At 46.2% G+C, this 19,018-nt stretch overlaps 1 protein-coding gene across 1 annotated transcript; it reads left to right on the plus strand.

Moving 5' to 3' along the window:
* The first annotated feature begins 50 nt into the window (after positions 1-50).
* On the plus strand, positions 51-17,258 carry ABCG5 (ATP binding cassette subfamily G member 5). The gene is made up of 13 exons (XM_036334717.1): positions 51-319; positions 914-1,035; positions 4,256-4,392; positions 4,467-4,565; positions 6,543-6,675; positions 8,214-8,353; positions 9,052-9,181; positions 9,849-10,062; positions 10,139-10,344; positions 11,117-11,255; positions 12,666-12,851; positions 15,678-15,790; positions 17,065-17,258. The coding sequence occupies exons 1-13, from the start codon at positions 174-176 to the stop codon at positions 17,256-17,258; spliced, it is 1,959 nt and encodes a 652-aa protein (XP_036190610.1). The 5' UTR covers positions 51-173.
* Positions 17,259-19,018: the final 1,760 nt, after the last annotated feature.

Here is a 19,018-nt window from a genome sequence, read left to right on the forward strand (position 1 = left end):
ACATCAGATAATGCCATCTGTGGCCAAGCCCCTTCCCGCCGCGGGGCAGGCCCAGCGAGGGACTCCGGGGCCAGGTGAGGAGCCGGCGGGCCGTCAGCTGCTGGCTCCTCCGCCCAGGCCACTCCGGGAGGTCAGGCACCAGAAAGCCCTCCTGCCTGTGCTGCCTGTTGACCATGAGTGAACTCCCATTCTTGACCCCCGTGGGGTCCTCAGGACTCCAGCTAAGCAAAGGCCCCGGGGGCTCTTCGGAGGAGGTTCCTGGAGCTGCATCAGAGCCTCGGCACAGCCTGGGCGTCTTCCATGCCTCCTACAGCGTCAGGTAAGTGGGTGACGGCCTACTCACCCCTCTGCTGGCTTCTCACTAATGGGGGGCATGTTTGGAGGCTTTGGCTCCCTCTTTAGTGGATCGAGGTGGAGAGAAGGGAGGGAAGGGCTGCCAGTGAAAAAGGAGGAACAAGGGTGCACGGCCCCTCCTCCTGCCACAGAGGACCTGGCAGCTACGCCGAACACAGCAGCTGTGCCCTGCCTCGTGCCCCTGTGCCCCTTGCCCCTTCCCATGGGTCCCCCTTGTGTACGATCTGTTTGATGTGGATGGAGAGGGCTTGGGGATTGGGGTGCTTGCAACAGGAGGTGCAATGAAGACTGGTGAGAAAATGCAGGGTCAACCGAAGGGATAAGCAGCGTCCTGCTTGCCACCTCCCAGCCGGCCAGAGAGCTGGGGCGTGGAGCAGCGGCCGGCAGGTGCTTTCCAGAGGTGACCCTCGCCGCTACTCGCCAGGGTCCGCAGAGGAGGACACTGAGGCTGAAGCAGGCTTAGCGACGTGCCCAGACATAACTGGCATCAGTGCTGGGGGACAAAGTGTGGTCCCTTCTAAGACCCCACTGCTTTTCCCTCGTGGGATTTCCTTTAAAGCTACCGGGTCGGGCCCTGGTGGGACATCGCATCTCGTCGGCAGCGGTGGAACAGGCAGATCCTCAAAGATGTCTCCTTGTACGTGGAGAGCGGGCAGATCATGTGCATCTTGGGGAGCTCAGGTAAGCTCCAAACTCTCGCTGAGGATTCAGAAAGGCTGCATGGCGTGACTTGAACCCCACAATGAGGAAACAGGTTTAAGTTGTAGCAGCGTTCCCAGTAAGTTTGATATTGGAATGAAATCTAATGACATGTCTGACTGTGAATGCAAGCAACCTGGTACTAATGTGAGATATTTAGAAAGATCCTTGAAAAAGTCCTGCCTAACATGTAGGTTAATTCATATTTATTTTTTTTTAAATGCATTTTTATTGATCTCAGAGAGGAAGGTAGAGGGAGAGAGAGATAGAAACATCAATGATGAGAAAGAATTATTGATCGGCTGCCTCCTGCATGCCCCTCTACCCCCACCCCTCGGGGATTGAGCCTGCAACCTGGGCATATGCCCTGACCGGGAATCGAACCATGGCCTCCTGGTTCATAGGTTGATGCTCAACCACTGAGCCACTCTAGCTGTGCTAAATTTTCTTTTAATAATTATAACATTCTTCTTTAAAAAGAACAAAAGCTGTTGTTTCTATAATAACTTGTCACTTGTTGCCTTCCTTGTGTAGGATAAAAACGGGCGGCATGTAGCACACAGCCAGGAATTGAACCCACCTTCTCAGAGGGGGGTCCCACAGGCCAATATTATGCTTCATGCACATCGCAGCAGGACATGGGTGGGGGTCTGGGTCTGGGGCTCATGGGCTGGTTTCTGATGATCCCTAATCGTGGTTCTACGACAGTGTCCATCTTTTTATGCTGAACATGGATTCACACTAGATGCGAGTTCCACCGGAGTGGGAGGTCTCTCCCTCTCTTCCTGCTCTATCTTCAACAGCTAGAACAGGGCTGGGCACATAGTAGGTGCTTAAATATTTGTTGAATCAATAAATAAGCAAATGAATCAATGTTATGCATTACTCTTAGTGTTTCATAAAATGACATTATTTCATTGGTGTTTTATCTAAAGCAGCATTATTTATCAAATCTTTATTAGTGAGGCACAAGATGGCTTAGGTGTTCAAAGTCTCACTAAAGAATGGTCAAGTACAAGTTTGCCTAGGGCAGTGGTCGGCAAACTGCGGCTCACGAGCCACATGTGGCTCTTTGGCCCCTTGAGTGTGGCCACGAAGTTTCAATCGCACTGTACGTACACGCCCGCACGTGGTATTTTGTGGAAGAGCCACACTCAAGGGGCCCCAGTTTGCCGACCACTGGCCTAGGGTCACCCAACACTCCAGGGAAAGGTAACTGTATTTCACTCATTATTTGCTATCGATTAGGACATAGATTTTGTGCTGCATGTTCCCTCGAAGCAGACTAGTTACAAAGTATTTCTGTCCTTTTAGACAAGATAACCCCAAAGGTCATGGTTTTATTGCCCCGTATGGCATTAACCTTTTTTGGTTTCTTTTTCCGTTTTTTATTATAATAAAATACACATAACAGAAAATTTCACATCTTAATTATTTTAAGTGCACAGTTCAGTGGGATCAAATATCTAGGGTGTCCCCCAAAAATGTATACACACACTTTGAATAACTATAAAGGCAGAGTTTATTAAAATATACTCAATTTTGAAAATTGAGCTATCAGCTGTTAGTGTGTTTACATTTTGGGGGACATCCTGTGTTCACAGTATTGTGCAACATCCGGGAAAAAGCCCTCTGTGTTTGGCACAAGGAAGTCGCCTTGATGACCGACTGTAGGGAGGCCAGTTTTTGTTTTGTTTTTTTTAAATATAAATTTTATTGATTTTTTACAGAAAGGAAGGGAGAGGGATAGAGAGTTAGAAACATCGATGAGAGAGAAACATCGATCAGCTGCCTCCTGCACACTCCCCACTGGGGAGGTGCCCGCAACCAAGGTACATGCCCTTGACTGGAATGGAACCTGGGACCCTTGAGTCTGCAGGCCGACACTCTATCCACTGAGCCAAACCAGTCAGGGCGGGAGGCCAGTTTTGATGCAGTGATGGGACTGGCATCCCGGCTCCTGGATACTCAGAGCTTCTGTCAGAACTGAGATTGGACCCCAGAACTGTAAGGCCAGGGAGGCTTCCAGCTAGAGATCCACATACAAGGTCCAATAAGGTGACTGGGGCATTTCAGGGCACATCTTGAATGACAGCCCTATTAAGTCACCTTTGTTTCTTTGCAATCACTCTCCTCTCTCCCCACATTGACGTCTACCCAAACAGGTTGGGGTTAATTCTGAGCTTGGTCAGTCCTGGGGTAGAAAAGAGGATGACTCTATGGGAGTGTGGCCTTTTTTTTTAAAAAAAAATATATTTTACTGATTTTTTACAGAGAGAAAGGGAGAGGGATAGAGAGTTAGAAACATCGATCAGCTGCCTCCTACACACCTCCTACTGGAGATGTGCCTGCAACCAAGGTACATGCCCTTGACCAGAATCGAACCTGGGACCCTTCAGTCCGCAGGCCAACGCTCTATCCACTGAGCCAAACCGGCCAGGGTGGGAGTGTGGCTTCTTTATCTTCGTATCCCCCCAAAGCATCAAGCAGTTTCCTTACAAATATTTGAACAAAAGATCTTCTCTTTAGGGTTGCACAAGCTATCCCATCCAGGCAGCTTGTCCACTCCAGCTCTCCAGCGGGAAGTTCTGAGCAACAGCCTGCTGGGTTAGGCCCAAGGCTGTTTACACCCCTCAGAGGCCAACGTGGTTTCACGGGAGGACTCAGTGCTTTTCAAACGCTAATATGCCTGGGATTTACCCAGGGAGCTTGTTAAAAAGCAGCATCAGATTCAGCGGCTGTGGGTGGGGCCTGAGAGTCTGCCCGGCTAACAAGGACTCAGGCGATGCTGATGTTGCTGGACCCCAAGACACACTTGATTAGCGGGGTTCCAGGCAGTGTCCCCTACTTTTAGGAACCACCTGACGATCCCGGGGGGGCACAAAAAGAAATTCAGATGTCTTCGGACCAAATGCTTCCAAAAATCCTGGTTTTCCTTTTATTTTGAACGTATATTGTCCTTTTCAGTGGGAACCGGCTTTAAAAGCAGGTAAACAGGCAAAGACCAGGATGAGGGAAATGGCTGTGCCTCCTGTCACTCAGGCGACAAGCAGGAAAGGCTCATTGGTGCCGCCAGAGTTTGCCTTAGGAGGCTCAGGAGAGAACAAGTCAGGCTGGACCCTGGCTGGTCCCCAAGGCTCTGGGAAGCTCCTGGATGCTCCGTGGCGGGGCTTCCTCCAGGGCCTTCTCTGCTCGCCCGCAGGCTCCGGGAAAACCACGCTGCTGGACGCCGTGTCCGGGAGGCTGCGGCGCCAGGGGACCTTGCTCGGGGAGGTGTGCGTGAACGGCCAGGCGCTGCGCAGGGACCAGTTCCAGGACTGCTTCTCCTACGTCCTGCAGGTGGGCGCGCCCCCGCCCACCCGGCCCGGGCAGCCACGGGGTCTGGGGCCACACTGACGCCTCCTCTCTCGCAGAGCGACACTCTGCTGAGCAGCCTCACGGTGCGCGAGACGCTGGGCTACACGGCGCTGCTGGCCATCCGCGGGGCCTCCCGGGCCTTCATCCAGAAGAAGGTGGGTGTCGCCTGTCCGCCTGCCCAGCAGCCGGGGCTGGGGCCAGGGCTTCCCAGGCCCCCCAGCAGGGACACCCAGGGGCTTACCCCCACTGGCTTCACACCCACCCTTCCCTCCATTCCCCCCTCTTCCCTCTCCACAGCCTTTTTTGAGTCTAGACCTGCACTGCCTAGTGTGGCAGCCGCTGGTCCCACGTGGCTTTGTGGCTTGAAATGTGACTGGTCCTAATTGAGGTGTGGGGTGATGTGGCGAGCCCTCACGGCCATGGCATACTCAGCCCCACATTGGGCGCCTTATGTGCCAGCACAGCCAAGGGTGAACCTGGGAGGGGGCAGTTAAGGATTTAGAAAAGACAGACAAGAGAATAAAAGCTGGGTCTGGGTGGGACGCTGTCCTCTCTGATGGAGAGCTAGCGACAGCACCACGGACTACAAGCCGTGTATTTTATAGCCAGATTCCACGAGGCAAAGTAAGGGCGTGGTCAAGATGTTTACAACATTCTGTGGGTTTTGATCCTACTCAGTTACATGCACCTGAACTCTATCAAGCCCACATCACTCAGGCACATGGGGCCACGTGTTCAGACCATAGGTGCAAGCTTACAACTACAGCTGTTGGCTATAATTGTGCTGGGAGGGCTCTGCCCTCCAAGCTGGGACTTGCACGTGGCCATGAGAGGACTGTGCCCTCTCATTAGTCCGAGGCTTGAACCTGTCCAAAACACTGTAGCCGCTCTCCACAGGGTGAGTGTGCCATACACACTGAATTTTAAGAACAGTGTGAAAAAACAGAACATGCTGGTTTATTTATGCATGTTTAACCTCCCTCTACAGCTTTGTATCTGTTTAGATGTGTTCCTTCTTTTGGTTAAAGCTCCATCTACGCTGTTGATCCCACCCCTGTGTCCTCCGGAACACTGTTCCATAACTCATCCTCCTTTACTCCAATCTAGTTTTTTTTTTGTTTTTTGTTTTTTTGTTTTTTGTTTTTGTTTTTTTAAGGCAGTGCTCTCTTTTTTCATTAAAAGTGTATGGGAGCAAAGCTCACTACCATATAAATCACTGTTCTCAGTTCATTCTTTCTGCTTTGCCCCGGGCCGCTACAGGGAGGGGGGCTTGGTAAGGGGAGAGCCAGAGCTGGAGATCTTTGGAGGGTCTGTGGAGAGGGGCTACGCTCAGGGAGAAAGGAGAGGGAGGAAAAAACAACCACCTTGTGATTGGAGAGTCAGTAAGGAATCTTTTTAGTTGTGGGGAGCTGAGAATGCGGAGTAAGGAGAGGTTTCGGGGAGCTGCAGGGTATAAGTAGACTGAGGAGAACTGGGGGAGAAGACATGTTAAGAAGTGTGGCTGTGGGTTATAAGCTGAGTCCCCTTTTAAGTCCTTACAGAGATTCAAGGAAAGATTGGCATTACTTTTAATGACTTTCGATAGCTGGATTACAGTTCTTTGATGCAAAACCACGCTGTGATTGGACCACAGGGGACCACAGGTCTTATTTGGGTTACATAAGGGAAATCAGGTTTATTTCAGACCAAATGGGATTTTAAAAACCTAATAGAGTTTCGAAAACCAAACATTAAAAGGACAAGCTGTGCTGTGACTGTGCCTTTGGGTGACTTTTCTGTGTGGGTTGGACTGCCTGCAGCGTCCGAAAGCAGGCGTCCAGTGACATCTCCGCCGTTTCCTGGGGAATTTCTCGGGAGCAAAGGGAAGCCGTTGTTGTTGCTCTAAAGACTTTTTTAAAGACAATTCATCTTATTTATTTTAATCAGCCGCATGTATTATGTTGTGATTAGAACCAAGTTGGATTTTACTGTGAAGGGCGTGTCCCGTCCCCCCCCCCCCCCCCCCCTGCGGTGAGTCTGAAAGTGGCCGGAGCACTCAGGGAAGCGTGTGGCCTCTCCTGCGCCACCCTCTGGCTGAGAGTGGGAACAGCCGCCCCGCAGTGACCAGCCTTCCTGGGCTCTGTCTCCCACAGGTGGAGGCCGTCATGGCTGAGCTGAGTCTGAGCCACGTGGCCGACCAACTGATCGGCAACTACAACTTCGGGGGAATCTCCACTGGCGAGCGGCGGCGGGTCTCCATCGCAGCCCAGCTCCTCCAGGATCCCAGTAAGTGGGACCCCAACTGCCACGAGCTGCTCCCGGGTGTCTTCCACGTCAGGCCCTTTCTTCATATGAGGCCCTTTCTCCACAGTCTCCATTTGCGAAGGGGTTTGCACAGGTTTTTCAAACCAAAGACCCAGTTTTCTTGAAAGTCCTATGTAGTTCCTGATACTCTTTCCTTATCCAAGTACCAAACAGCTCTTGGACTCAGAAGCACTCATTTTTGTTTTGATGTTCAGTTAGGGCAGTGGTTCTCAACCTTCTGGCCCTTTAAATACAGTTCCTCATGTTGTGACCCAACCATAAAATTATTTTCGTTGCTACTTCATAACTGTAATGTTGCTACTGTTAGGAATCGTGATGTAAATATCTGATATGCAGGATGGTCTTAGGCGACCCCTGTGAAAGGGTCGTTCGACCACCAAAGGGGTCGCGACCCACAGGTTGAGAACTGCTGAGTTAGGGGGTCCTGCCCTGTGCACCCGCACTTCCTCCAGGAGCAGTACCACTGTGTCTGCTGTGTAAGCCATGAGCTTTGGTGTGACTGGAAGTATTTATGAAATGGCAGGAATTAAAGCAGGATGTGGAGGGATACACTTAAAAGTGATTGTGTTGGGGGAAGGGCTATCAAGATGGGTAGCTTGTCACCTGGCCCCCCTGCCTGGTTTGGTCACTTTCCCCATCACCTGGGGAGACTGCGCCTCTACAGAAACCTGGAAGAGGACACAGTGCCTCTGGATACTTTTTCTCACTGTGGGAAACCACGACTGCTTGCCCTCCCAATGGTGCCAGGTCACTGAAGGCAAAGAAGAGAGATGCTCTTAAGAGCCCTTGCCACTTTTGGGGTAGAAATAAATGACAGTTAAATCCTCTAGAAAAAGCCAGACACGCCCTAGCCGGTTTGGCTCAATGGAGAGAGCGTCTGCCTGCAGACTGAGGAGTCCTGGGTTCAATTCCGGTCAAGGGCATGTACCTCGGTTGCAGGCTCCTCCCAGGCAGGAGGCAACCAATCAATGTGTTTCTCTCACATTGATGTTTCTCTCTGTCTTTCCCTCTCTCTTCCACTCTCCCTAAAAATCAATGGAAAAATATCCTTGGGTAAGGATTAACAAACAAACAAAAAAAGCCAAACACCCACTTCGAACCTGGTTTTATGGGTTTGAGGTTTTTTGCAGTGCAAAGACCTTATTAGTGTTGAAAAGTGCTAGTCATGAAATGCGGTTATGTTTTTAAGCAGCCTTTTAAAACCACATGGTGCCAGGCTGCCAGCCCTGTCCTCTCAGGGTCCCCCGGATGGGCCCAATGGTTCATAGAACCATGTGTGAGTGAGGCTCGGTCTGGCTGCTGCCCTGAGGGTTACGCCTGAAGTGTGCTTGGGAGCTGGGAGTTAGGGCCTCCTCGGCCGGGTCCTTTCTCCCGGGCTCGGGCTGAAAGGCAGCTTGCATGCAGGTGCTTCTCACCGTGCACTGATCAGATGGGGTGAAACAGCTGGAACGGTTCAAAACGCTGAGTGACTCTGACGTCTGCCCCTTCTTTGCCGGCAGCGATCATGCTGTTTGATGAGCCGACGACAGGCCTGGACTGCATGACTGCAAACCAGATCGTCGTCCTCCTCGCAGAGCTGGCCCGCAGGAACCGCATCGTGATCCTCACCATCCACCAGCCCCGCTCCGAGCTCTTCCAGGTGAGGGGGCATGTCTCTTGTTCCTGCTCAACTCGTCCAAGGTGGTGCATGTGTGTGTTGTGCTGAGGAGCATGGGGTAGGGATTAGTTAGTACTCGCCAACCAGAGCAGCTGGAGCCAGTAGCGCCTGATACGGAAGGGCAAAGGAGGGAAGCTCACTTCCTTCAGCACCTGCTCATTTAATCCACACAACTGTCCCGCGAGGTGCATGTCAGTGTTTCCACCTTACAGAGAAGAGTGAGACTTAGAAATGATACAACATTGAGCCACGGTCACACAGTTAGTAAGAAACTGGAATTGGAAGTCCAGTTGTTTGTTTTTCCCACTAAATCACAGTTTTTTTCCAAAAATTTCAATTTATCCTCCAAGGACCCTTTTAGGGATCTATTATTTGCCTTTTATAGATGAGGATCTAAAATTAAAAAAAAAATTTTGTCCAAGGTCACTCACTCACTCAGTGGCTTGACTGAGACTCAAACCCAGGTCCATTGATCAGGTCCAGACGTGATGCTGGGCACAGGCTGGATGCTCAGGGGCACCCAGGCCCAAAAGAACAGGGGGTGCATTTTGCGTGTCTCCCTGGGATGCAGTAAGAATACTGATGCATGGCTGAGGTCATCGAAGGACGGACTGCTTGCAGCTTTTCTCATCAGGGTGTGCTGACTTGATTACACACTAATACCGTCTGTTGTCAATCAGCTCTTTGACAGAATCGCCATTCTGAGCTTCGGAGAGCTGGTTTTCTGCGGGACGCCGGTGGAAATGCTTGAGTTCTTCAGTGGCTGTGGCTACCCTTGTCCCGAACATTCAAACCCTTTTGATTTCTATAGTAAGTTTCAATCACAGTCCCCACCATGAGAAACAACTTTATCATCTCAGATTTCTGCCTGGATGACACCAGCACTGCTGGATTTTATTTTTGCATTTTTTTTGGTGTTTTTAATCCTCAAGAAATTAATTTGGCTGGGTCAGTGAACTTGCCATAACCTATCAGAATGAAATGGAGGAATCTCTTTTAAATTGGGGCATGCCTTCTTGGTCAGAGAAAAATGAGCTGAGCTTCTGAATTCTCCCATATAGTCCCCATGGGGTCCTTATGGCCCTGGTGGTAGTTTTAACACATTCTGATTTTAAAGGTGGGCATTAACAATAGGTGTTATTCTGGCGGGATGAAGTATTACAGCTAGTACTCAGTGGTCAGCAAACTCATTAGTCAACAGAGCCAAATATCAACAGTACAATGACTGAAATTTCTTTTGAGAGCAAAATTTTTAAACTTAAACTATATAGGTAGGTACATTGTTATGAACTTAATTAGGGTACTCCCAAGGCTTAGGAAGAGCCACACTCAAGGGGTCAAAGAGCCGCATGTGGCTCGTGAGCCGCGGTTTGCCAACCACGGTCCTAGACCAATGATGAAACCTAGATTATTAGCCATTGTGTATATATGTGCATTTAAAAACAGATGGGTTATTTCTTTTGGGAAAATATTTTAGTGGATCTGACATCAGTGGATACCCAAAGCAAAGAACGGGAAATGGAAACCTACAGGAGAGTCCAATCGATTGGATCTGCCTACAGAGAATCAGCAATTTATCACAAAACCTTGGAGAATATCGAAAGAACAAAACACCTGAGAACATTACCAATGGTTCCTTTCAAAACCAGAGACTCCCCTGGAACTCTTTCTAAACTGTGTGTTCTTTTGAGGTAAGAGACTCACCCCATTTTAGATGCTTCTATCCACCAACAAAAGAACAGGAATTAAAACGGGGTTGTCTTTCAGGAGAGTGACGAGAAACTTAATGAGAAATAAGCTGGCAGTGGTTATGCGTCTGGTTCAGAATCTGATCATGGGTTTGTTCGTCATTTTCTTCCTTGTACGGGTCCAGAACGATGTGCTCAAAGGTGCTTTCCAGGACCGCGTGGGTCTCCTGTACCAGTTTGTGGGTGCCATGCCATACACAGGCATGCTCAACGCAGTGACTCTGTGTAAGTGCTATGCCCAGGAGCTGTGCCCTGGAGCTGGGGGAGGGGGGAGCTCCTCTCTCCCTGAATATCTCCCATCTCCCGCTGTCACTTTGCAAGACGCCACCATTATCAGGGTATTTCTCTGGGGAAATACCAGATTCTCTCTCTGGGGAAAAGCAACTACTGAGCTACTCACCCTTAGTGTATTCAACCGAGTGCATGTCTGAGGGTCCCTGAGGATCCAGGGAAACATAAAGTATGAGGTACTGATGGGCAAGGTTTGGAAAGGTTATCCCTGGTGTCCTATCTTGGCCATTAGGATGTGCAGTCCAGGGGGCCCAGGTACCTGGCCAACTTTGTGCTGTTACCTTCTTCTTGAAGCCCATTTTAGGACCCAATTTTCAAAGTCAGTGGGAATTCGGAAGCAATACCTAGTTGCTTGATGCTCTGTGCCAAGGTCCTGCACAAACGGAGGACAAAGTGGCTCGCATCACTCATTTGTGCCCCCTTTGCAATCGTGTTCTTGAATTGGTGACACCCCTTCCCCCACATTAAGGAGAAGGAAATAAATTATGACAAATTTGCAACCGCACTGTAATTCAGATAGAGTGTAGATTTCTAGGGTGGAGTTAATCATAACTCCCTGGATGGCAGCTCCCCTCTTTCGCTGACTTGAGAGCCCAGCTGGTCCTCACTGTCCAGCTCCAGCAGACCTCAAGTGCAGCTTGGGCTAGCCCACCCTCCCTCAGCTGTGTGGTGACCGACTGTTCTGCAACCTGCCTTCCGTGCCCAGTTCCTGTGCTGCGAGCGGTCAGTGATCAGGAGAGCCAGGACGGCCTGTACCAGAAGTGGCAGATGCTGCTGGCCTATGTGCTGCATGTCCTCCCCTTCAGCGTCATTGCCACCGTGATCTTCAGCAGCGTGAGCTACTGGTAAGGGGTGTGCACCGACCTCCTGTGGGCCCAGCCAGCCAGTGGGACCCGGAGAGGGGGAGCTCCAGGGTAGAGAACCCTGAGTTTCTCTGTACTTTCCCATCGGCACTGCTGTTTAGTAGGAATATTAACATGCTTGATGACCGGTGGAGTCCCAGATCCCACTGCAGCAAGTGTGGACAATACAGTGTAAAACCTTCCCGAAATCTGTAAATTGCCATATACCACAACACATCTGGCCCTAAAGTGTTTCAAATAATGGGGTATGGACATAAGCAAATCTTCAAATAAGTTTAATTCAAGAAAGTTTAAGATGAGTTTTACAAGGAAGTCCAACTGCGAGACCAGTTCGATCGCTCACTATGACGTGCACTGACTACAAGGGGGCAGCACGGAATGAAGGAAGGCCCTGGCTGGCGGCTGGCAGCCAGGAAAGGGAGGCCCTAGCAGGCAGCCGGAAGGCCCTGATTGGCCCTGATTGCCAGCCAGGCCTAGGGACCTACCCGTGCATGAATTTTATGCACCGGGCCTCTAGTATAATAATAATATTAATAGCTAACATATTGAGCACTTGCTTTATGACAGGCACTGAGAGCTTTAAATATATTATTTCATGTAATCCTTGCAACCATTCTATAAAGGTGATATAATTATCCTTGTTTGTAGGCAAGGAAACTGAGGCACAGTGGCCTTCCCCATCTCACGTCCATCATCCCAAGTTAATTACAGATGAGACCAAGAGTCTACTTGGTTGGGTGGGGGTAGGGGCTCTTGGAGGTTTTATGGAGGAGAATTTGAGAGACAGCAGCATTTCAACAGATGGAATCAGGAACAAGGGCCTAACAGGGGAAGGAGTAGCAGGGGCGTAGGTTCAGAAGCAAAAACACAGAGAAATTTCAGTTGCACTGTGGGGAATGAAGGGTTGGGAGAAGTCGTGGAAAATCTGACTGCTGGCCTTACAGCCCAGTAGGGGAGGTGCTGAATGCCAGGCTAAGGGGCTGCAGTGGATTTGATAATGGACGTGGGAGAGGTTGGGTGAGCCCTAGCATTAGGGTAGTAGGCTAGCTTGGGTAGGAGGGGTGCTAGCAAGGCAGAACGTGGTTATTTGTGGAGAAGCAGGAGAGTCCAGTACCCCTACTCATTGTAGTTGGCTGTGACTCTTTGAGAACTGAAGGAGCCGTGAAAGGGAAGAGGCTCTCATTGAGCTGGAGCCAACAGAGACAACTGGCGATAATAAATGGTCTCAAATGTTTGCTCTGTTCCCAAAAGGCCTTTCAAAGGGGAGTTTGATTTGCCCTGCAAACTCTTTTCTACCACTAACCACCACGAACTCGTTCATAGAAGGCAAGCATGGTATTTTTCTTAAATGATAACCCTTGGAGAGAAACTAAACACCTTGTGTGTTTTTAGGACTCTGGGCTTGTACCCCGAGGTTGCCAGATTTGGATATTTCTCTGCTGCTCTCCTGGCCCCCCACTTAATTGGCGAATTTCTAACTCTTGTGCTACTTGGAATGGTCCAAAACCCAAATGTGGTCAACAGTATAGTGGCTCTGCTCTCCATTGCTGGGGTGCTGGTGGGATCCGGACTCGTAAGGTAAGCTACCACAAGTCTAAAGAATTAGATTGTATGACTTGTTAATGATCACCTGATAGTGATTATTATTAAGAAATTCCAGAGAAGAACTATGTGACACTAGTTAAAGATATCACCTTATAGTCTAGGGTATGTATAGTGCTTGCTAAACATTATTGTGTAGACTTTAAACTGTTCAGTATTTGTTCAAAAAGATGTCTTCACACTGAGAATCAGGAACTGACAATTTAGGCACATTATCAATATGATTCACATGTAATAAGCTATTATAACAGGAAGAAAAACAATCCAGAAAAACCCACAGCCTATATGTTACAAGCTAAATAGCGCACATTTAGTTCATTTCTGCTTCTGTATTGGTGAGTCTCTATTCCAGTTCTCAGCCCTCACTTTCTTTTAGGAAGTAAGAAGAGGCAGGTAAGAAAATAGCCTATGGGATCACAGACTGCAAGAAAGCATCAGAACTAGGACACACAACAAAAGTTAACAGTAATTAGCTCTGGGTGACATATTTTTATTTCTTTCCTATATTTTGTGAATTTTCCATACCAGACAGGCATCATTTTATAACCAAGAAAAAAATAAATATAAATATAAAAAGAAAGAAAGAAAAGTAGCATACACAATATAAATGAAATATTTTTATATTAAAAAGATATAAATAGAATAATATAAAAATAGTCTAAATAAAAAAGAAATACATGCAAATGTAGTAGCAGGAATAATGGAAAAGCTTAGAAGGTTAAAAGTGATCCCAGGCAAGTGACATGAGTGGATCTAGTAAGTAAACTACGGGTCTCTGAGGAAATATGAAGACGCTGCTTTTTGACTTAAAAAGCAAATAAACAAAAAAGCTGCATTGTTTTTGTATGTTTAATTATTTAACTCTCAGAGCAATCCACGGTCAGGGAGAAAACTAACCTCAGACCTAGCTCAGCTCCTTACACCTCTGAGGCTCCCTGAGAGCGGGCTGGCCCTGGAGTCAGAGACTTCCTCCACCACTTCGCTGCCAATGGCCACGGGCAAGTCACTTTGCTCATTTATAAAGTGGATCATGAGAAGCAAATGACAATCAATATGAAAACACTCCATAAACGGTAGTGAGTTGTACAAAGGTGAGGTATTATAAAGCGAAATGAGCTGGGGATTGACCAGTCACGGAGGTTTTTGTTGAATAACAATGCTGTTGCCTTGTATTTGTCTATGGTGCTTAGGTTGATCCCTAGCATCTATGAAAAATGCACAGATCCAGTCACCCCAAGGGCACAGAATCAAGCCAGCAAAGTATAGACCCAACCTTGGACAGCATCTCCTGTTTCATATTTCCGTCATTACGGGTTCCAATCAATCTGGCAGTATTTCACGTATTTGGTTTGTAGGAAAAGGGAATTAATTGTTCTCAAAAGAGAGGCAGTGGCCAACATTAACAAATGCTCTTAGGTTCTTGGCGAAATCTCAGCATCCCAACACTTCACCTGGGTCCCACTCCCATCTTGAAATTCTCTCTGCTCTTGAAAACCACATCAACCTCCTAGTCCTTATGTTTATATTTTTCCCTCAAGTCATCATCTTTCCTGGCTGAGTGCCTGCAACATTTGAGCTTTTGGCTGCCTTCTCCTTTAAACACAATTGGAAATACCTTCACTGTTGTTCTCGCTTACAAAATCATGCACGTTCTCAGGGGCGGGGGATGCACACCATACCGAAATATTGTAAGGAAAATAGTAAAAGTCACCTAAAGTATCACAATCCAGAGTTAATTTTTGTTGTGTATCTTGCTAGACATTTATGTAATTTTTAATAAAAATGAGATCATACATACTATTGTGAAGGGATAAAGTATGCATGCTTTTTCCCGACTTAACAATATAATGTGGACAGTGCCGTATCAATAAATTTAGATCTGTGGTTCCTCTCTCTTGAAAGTACTCCAGAGCTTCTATGCCAGCCTGGTTCTCTTCCTATGCCCTTCACTATCCCATTGGTCTCCTTTGCCACCTACACGAAGCCTGCCCATTATTCCCTTGCCTAGATGAGCTCTCCCTTTGTTTTCTCTCTGAGACTCGTGGTGCAGTCTTCTTTTAATAGATTGTCAACCCTTGAGGGCAGCATCTGTGTCTCATTCACCATCATAGTTCTTCTCAGTGAACAGCCCGGTTAGGTTTGCAAAATGTATTTGAATTGTGTGAACAAATGGATGACTACTCTCCTTGCTTGCTCTCTCCATCTTTTCACCTTATATGGTCGTTTAGTTCTTCCCACACTAGCACCCTCAAATATGTTTAACCACAGAAACTCTCCTCTAATGTGATACGCACTAGGTATGCTTTTCCTTTTATATTTGTATCAGTGGTGCTGATATAAACACCAAAAATATTAAACACGAATCCATCATCAGGGGGTTGATTGTTAAATGAAGGTGTCTACTATAATCAACCACCAAGCTGTGATTGACAGGTTAGAATGCTACGCCTACTGACTCGGAAGGCTGTCTGAGACATGTGTTTGGTTGAAACACAGCAGGTTAGGAAAGGGCATGACTCCTTTTATGTAAAGAGTTTGATTCCATTTATGTAAAATCTTATAAATGCACATACACACGTCACATGTATCACCAAAATGTGAACAGTAGTTATTTCTGGGCAGTGGTATTTCTTTATACTTCTCAGTATTGTCTGCCATTTTTATAGTAAGCATCATTTTTATAATGAGAGATGAAAAACTGTATTTGTGTTGGCAAACATAAAATAAGGGTTGCCTGTCTTTCATTTGGTCAGACTATTCCCAGAGCCTACTGAATTTCATCTCTCTCTCTTTTTTCTTAAGGAACATAGAAGAAATGCCCATTCCTTTTAAAATCTTCACTTATTTTACATTCCAAAAATACTGCTCTGAGATTCTTGTAGTCAATGAATTCTATGGACGGAATTTCACTTGTGGTAAGTATTTTATTTTGGAATATTATTTGTACATGTCATTCTGAGGAAGCAATTTCTGGAGGGAAATGCACTTTTAAAATAAAAGATATGTTTTGTAATAATAGACTTAAAACTTTGTTTTGAAATAAAAGCTTGGTAACATTTTCTTTGGTTTTTAAAAAGAAATAAGCAGTGGTCAAGTTAGACACCTGTCAAAGGTCAATAGTTTAAGCATGTGTAACTCAGTTGGTTAGAACATTGTCCCGATAAACCAAAGTTTTGGGTTTGATCCTTGGTCAGGGTACACATAAGAATCAACCAAAGAATGAATGAATAAGTTCAACAAGTTGATGTTCTCTCTCTCTCTCTCTCTCTCTCTCTCTCTCTCTCTCTCTCTCTCTCTCTCTCTCTCTCTCTCTCTCTCTCCCCCTCTCTCATAGATGATAGATAATGACAGACCTGAGGCACTGAAGTAAACTCTAGCATATTCTGATGGAATCAGTTTCTACGAGCTGGTTGAAGCTGGGTGCAGTGGCTTCTTATTCCCCAAATGTCCATAGTATAGAGCCGAGTGAAGCCATTTTTGGCAGAAGGCCGTCCCCCACCCCACGAGAGGGCAGTGGGAGCCTAACAAGGTCCTCCTGGCCATTGGAAATCCAGGCCATTCTCTGAAGGCAACTAAAGAACAGGGCAGAATGTAATAGTTGTTTTACATATCTTTAGGTGATAACAGCAGTAATCTTTGGCTATTCAGTGCTAAGTGATCTTAAGTGATCATGATTTTTACCGGTGCTATGGGAATGAATATATACCCCAAATGGAAACAAATCAATTTCCAACTTCAAATAGAGCCAAGGCCCAGAACACTCATTATTGCTTCATCTAATAATGATTCCAGGGCTGTGTCAAATGTCTGTGTCTCTCATGAAGAAGGGTACTTAGCAGGGTGTTAAGCACTTAGTGGGCATTTGGTAAATCCTTGCTTACGAAATTACTTTTTTAAAAAAGAAAATATTTCTTTATTGATTTCAGGGAGGAAGGGAGAAGGATAGATAGATAGAAACATCACTGATGAGAGAGAATCATTGATTGGCTGCCTCCTGCACACCTCCTACTGGGGACTGAGCCTGCAACCCAGGCATGTGCCCTTGGCCGGAATTGAACCTGGGACCCTTCAGTACGCAGGCTGATGCTCTATCCCCTGAGCCAAGCCGGCTAGGGCACAAAATTACTTCTTAATCACCAAGTATTTACCAAATGCCCATATCTCACAATGTCGATCTTTTCCCTGGCAGGCAGCTCAAATGGTTCTGTGACAGCTAATCCAATGTGTGCCTTCAATCAAGGACTCCAATTCATTGAGAGAATCAGCCCGGGTGCAACATCCCGATTCACAGCAGACTTCCTGATCCTGTATGCGTTTATTCCAGCTCTTGTCCTCCTGGGAACAGTTGTGTTTAAAGTACGGGATCATCTCATTAGCAGATAGTAAAGCACATTGCTGTGAGAATGGAACTGAAGCTCCTAGGGGTGCCTGGCTGCGTTGAATGTCTGAAATAAGAATGCCTCCTGTTTCTGTCTTGACAGTACACCTGAAGTCTTTTAAACCATTAAGACTCCTTTTGTGCCCTTGGATCCATGAGGCCTTGAATGCTATTCCAAGTTGTAGGGACATGTGGTATTTAGAAATTGTGACTAAGCCAGTCCAAAATGTAGATAATAATACTTCATAAAGTTATGGAGACTGTACTATTTGTTTTCTTTGCTTTAGAGAGAAAAATAGGTCGGTTAAAAAATTATGCTTACGTTCGCTAAAGGATTCAGTAAAAAGAATCCTGAATAGTTAGCAGAAAAGGGAGTGGTTAAAGCAAAGCATCATGAAGAATTGGGTAAGAATGCTTTCATTGTTATTTAAAAACTCATAGTTATGTGCACATGTCCACGTGAGGGTTCTGAGTTACCTGATGACATCGAGAGGATGGTGGACAGATGCTGGATGATGAAGACCACTGGTCCAGAGTACTCAGTGGTTTTTATGGAGGGTTACAATAAAAAACTGCAGGAATGGCTGAACTGAGAACACAGCACATCAGGCACACCTCTTGTAATGTTTTTAAAGATTAGCTGGCTATTTTTCACTTCCACTTAGTTTACTTATAAAATTAAAAGTAAATATTATTAGATAAAGTGTTTGCACTGAGAAATGACATCTTTAAGGTTGGGGAGCAGCTATTATTGAAAGTCCATGTAGACAAAATGCTCAACGGACACAACATTTACACTCAGAAGAATAAGGTTACACACTGGGAGTTCATGTTCTTGAACTGTAAAGAGAAAGAATGCTGATGAATACAAACACCTATATTATATATATTTTAGGGATCAAATGTTGTACATAGATTGTATATAAATGGTATATACGAAATGACTATCTTTCTGATTGATCTTCAAGAAATTCATGTATAAGTCTGAAATAAGACTGTCTCAATGTTACCATGGTAACTCTGAGTGAGAATGTCTTAGCACAAGAACTTGTTCAGTTACTATGACCCAACTTGTAAAGAATGATAAATTATAGCATTTGAAATGTCTCACATTATAGTAGGAAAGATCATTTCATTAAGGAAACCACAGTAAAATTCTATTTCTTAGAACAGTATTTAAGGATCTGGAGACATTGGTGAATTACCAGAATCGTACTGTCAATTTTTATAAAAGGTCTCTGACACTGATGATTATGGTGTAATAGTTACATAATGCCTCACAGATTATATATGTCACATCAATTATAGACAATTCTGCAGATGATAATCTATTAAAGTAGTTCAAAGAGAGTTCCACAGGAACCTCTTTAGAAATCACTGATTTCAACTTACTAAAGATATGGGTGCACAATGTAAGTGGAAACATTTTCTATTCATATGCAGATGAATTTCATTCTAGCTCAGAAACACTTGGAAAAGTGACAGAGCACGTGACTTCAAGCTATTAAATGTTAGCGATACCATCTCTCAGAAACACAGTGACTTTCACAATGTGACAGTTTGTGTCTTAAGTCAAAAATGGACATGATGTGTAAGGAAATCAAATTATATAATAAAAATTCCTATTACTATTGTGGAATGAGCTGTTTCTTCTCACCAAGTCAGTGGTGTTTCTGAGAGCATCACGTTCACTGTTAATTTAAAGGGAGTCCTTTCTCCACAGCACCCAGGCCCAGCGCCTGTCAGCTCCTTCAGCTGAGGTTCC

This window comes from Myotis myotis, unplaced genomic scaffold, assembly GCF_014108235.1.
Source record: "Myotis myotis isolate mMyoMyo1 unplaced genomic scaffold, mMyoMyo1.p scaffold_m19_p_14, whole genome shotgun sequence".
Lineage (NCBI taxonomy): Eukaryota > Metazoa > Chordata > Mammalia > Chiroptera > Vespertilionidae > Myotis > Myotis myotis.

Coding starts and splice junctions, on each gene's coding strand:
- ABCG5 (XM_036334717.1), top strand. CDS start 174: ATGAGTGAACTCCCATTCTTGACCCCCGTGGGGTCCTCAGGACTCCAG. Junction 6,676..8,213: donor CCAGCTCCTCCAGGATCCCA/GTAAGTGGGACC, acceptor CTTTGCCGGCAG/CGATCATGCTGTTTGATGAG. Junction 10,063..10,138: donor AAACTGTGTGTTCTTTTGAG/GTAAGAGACTCA, acceptor GTTGTCTTTCAG/GAGAGTGACGAGAAACTTAA.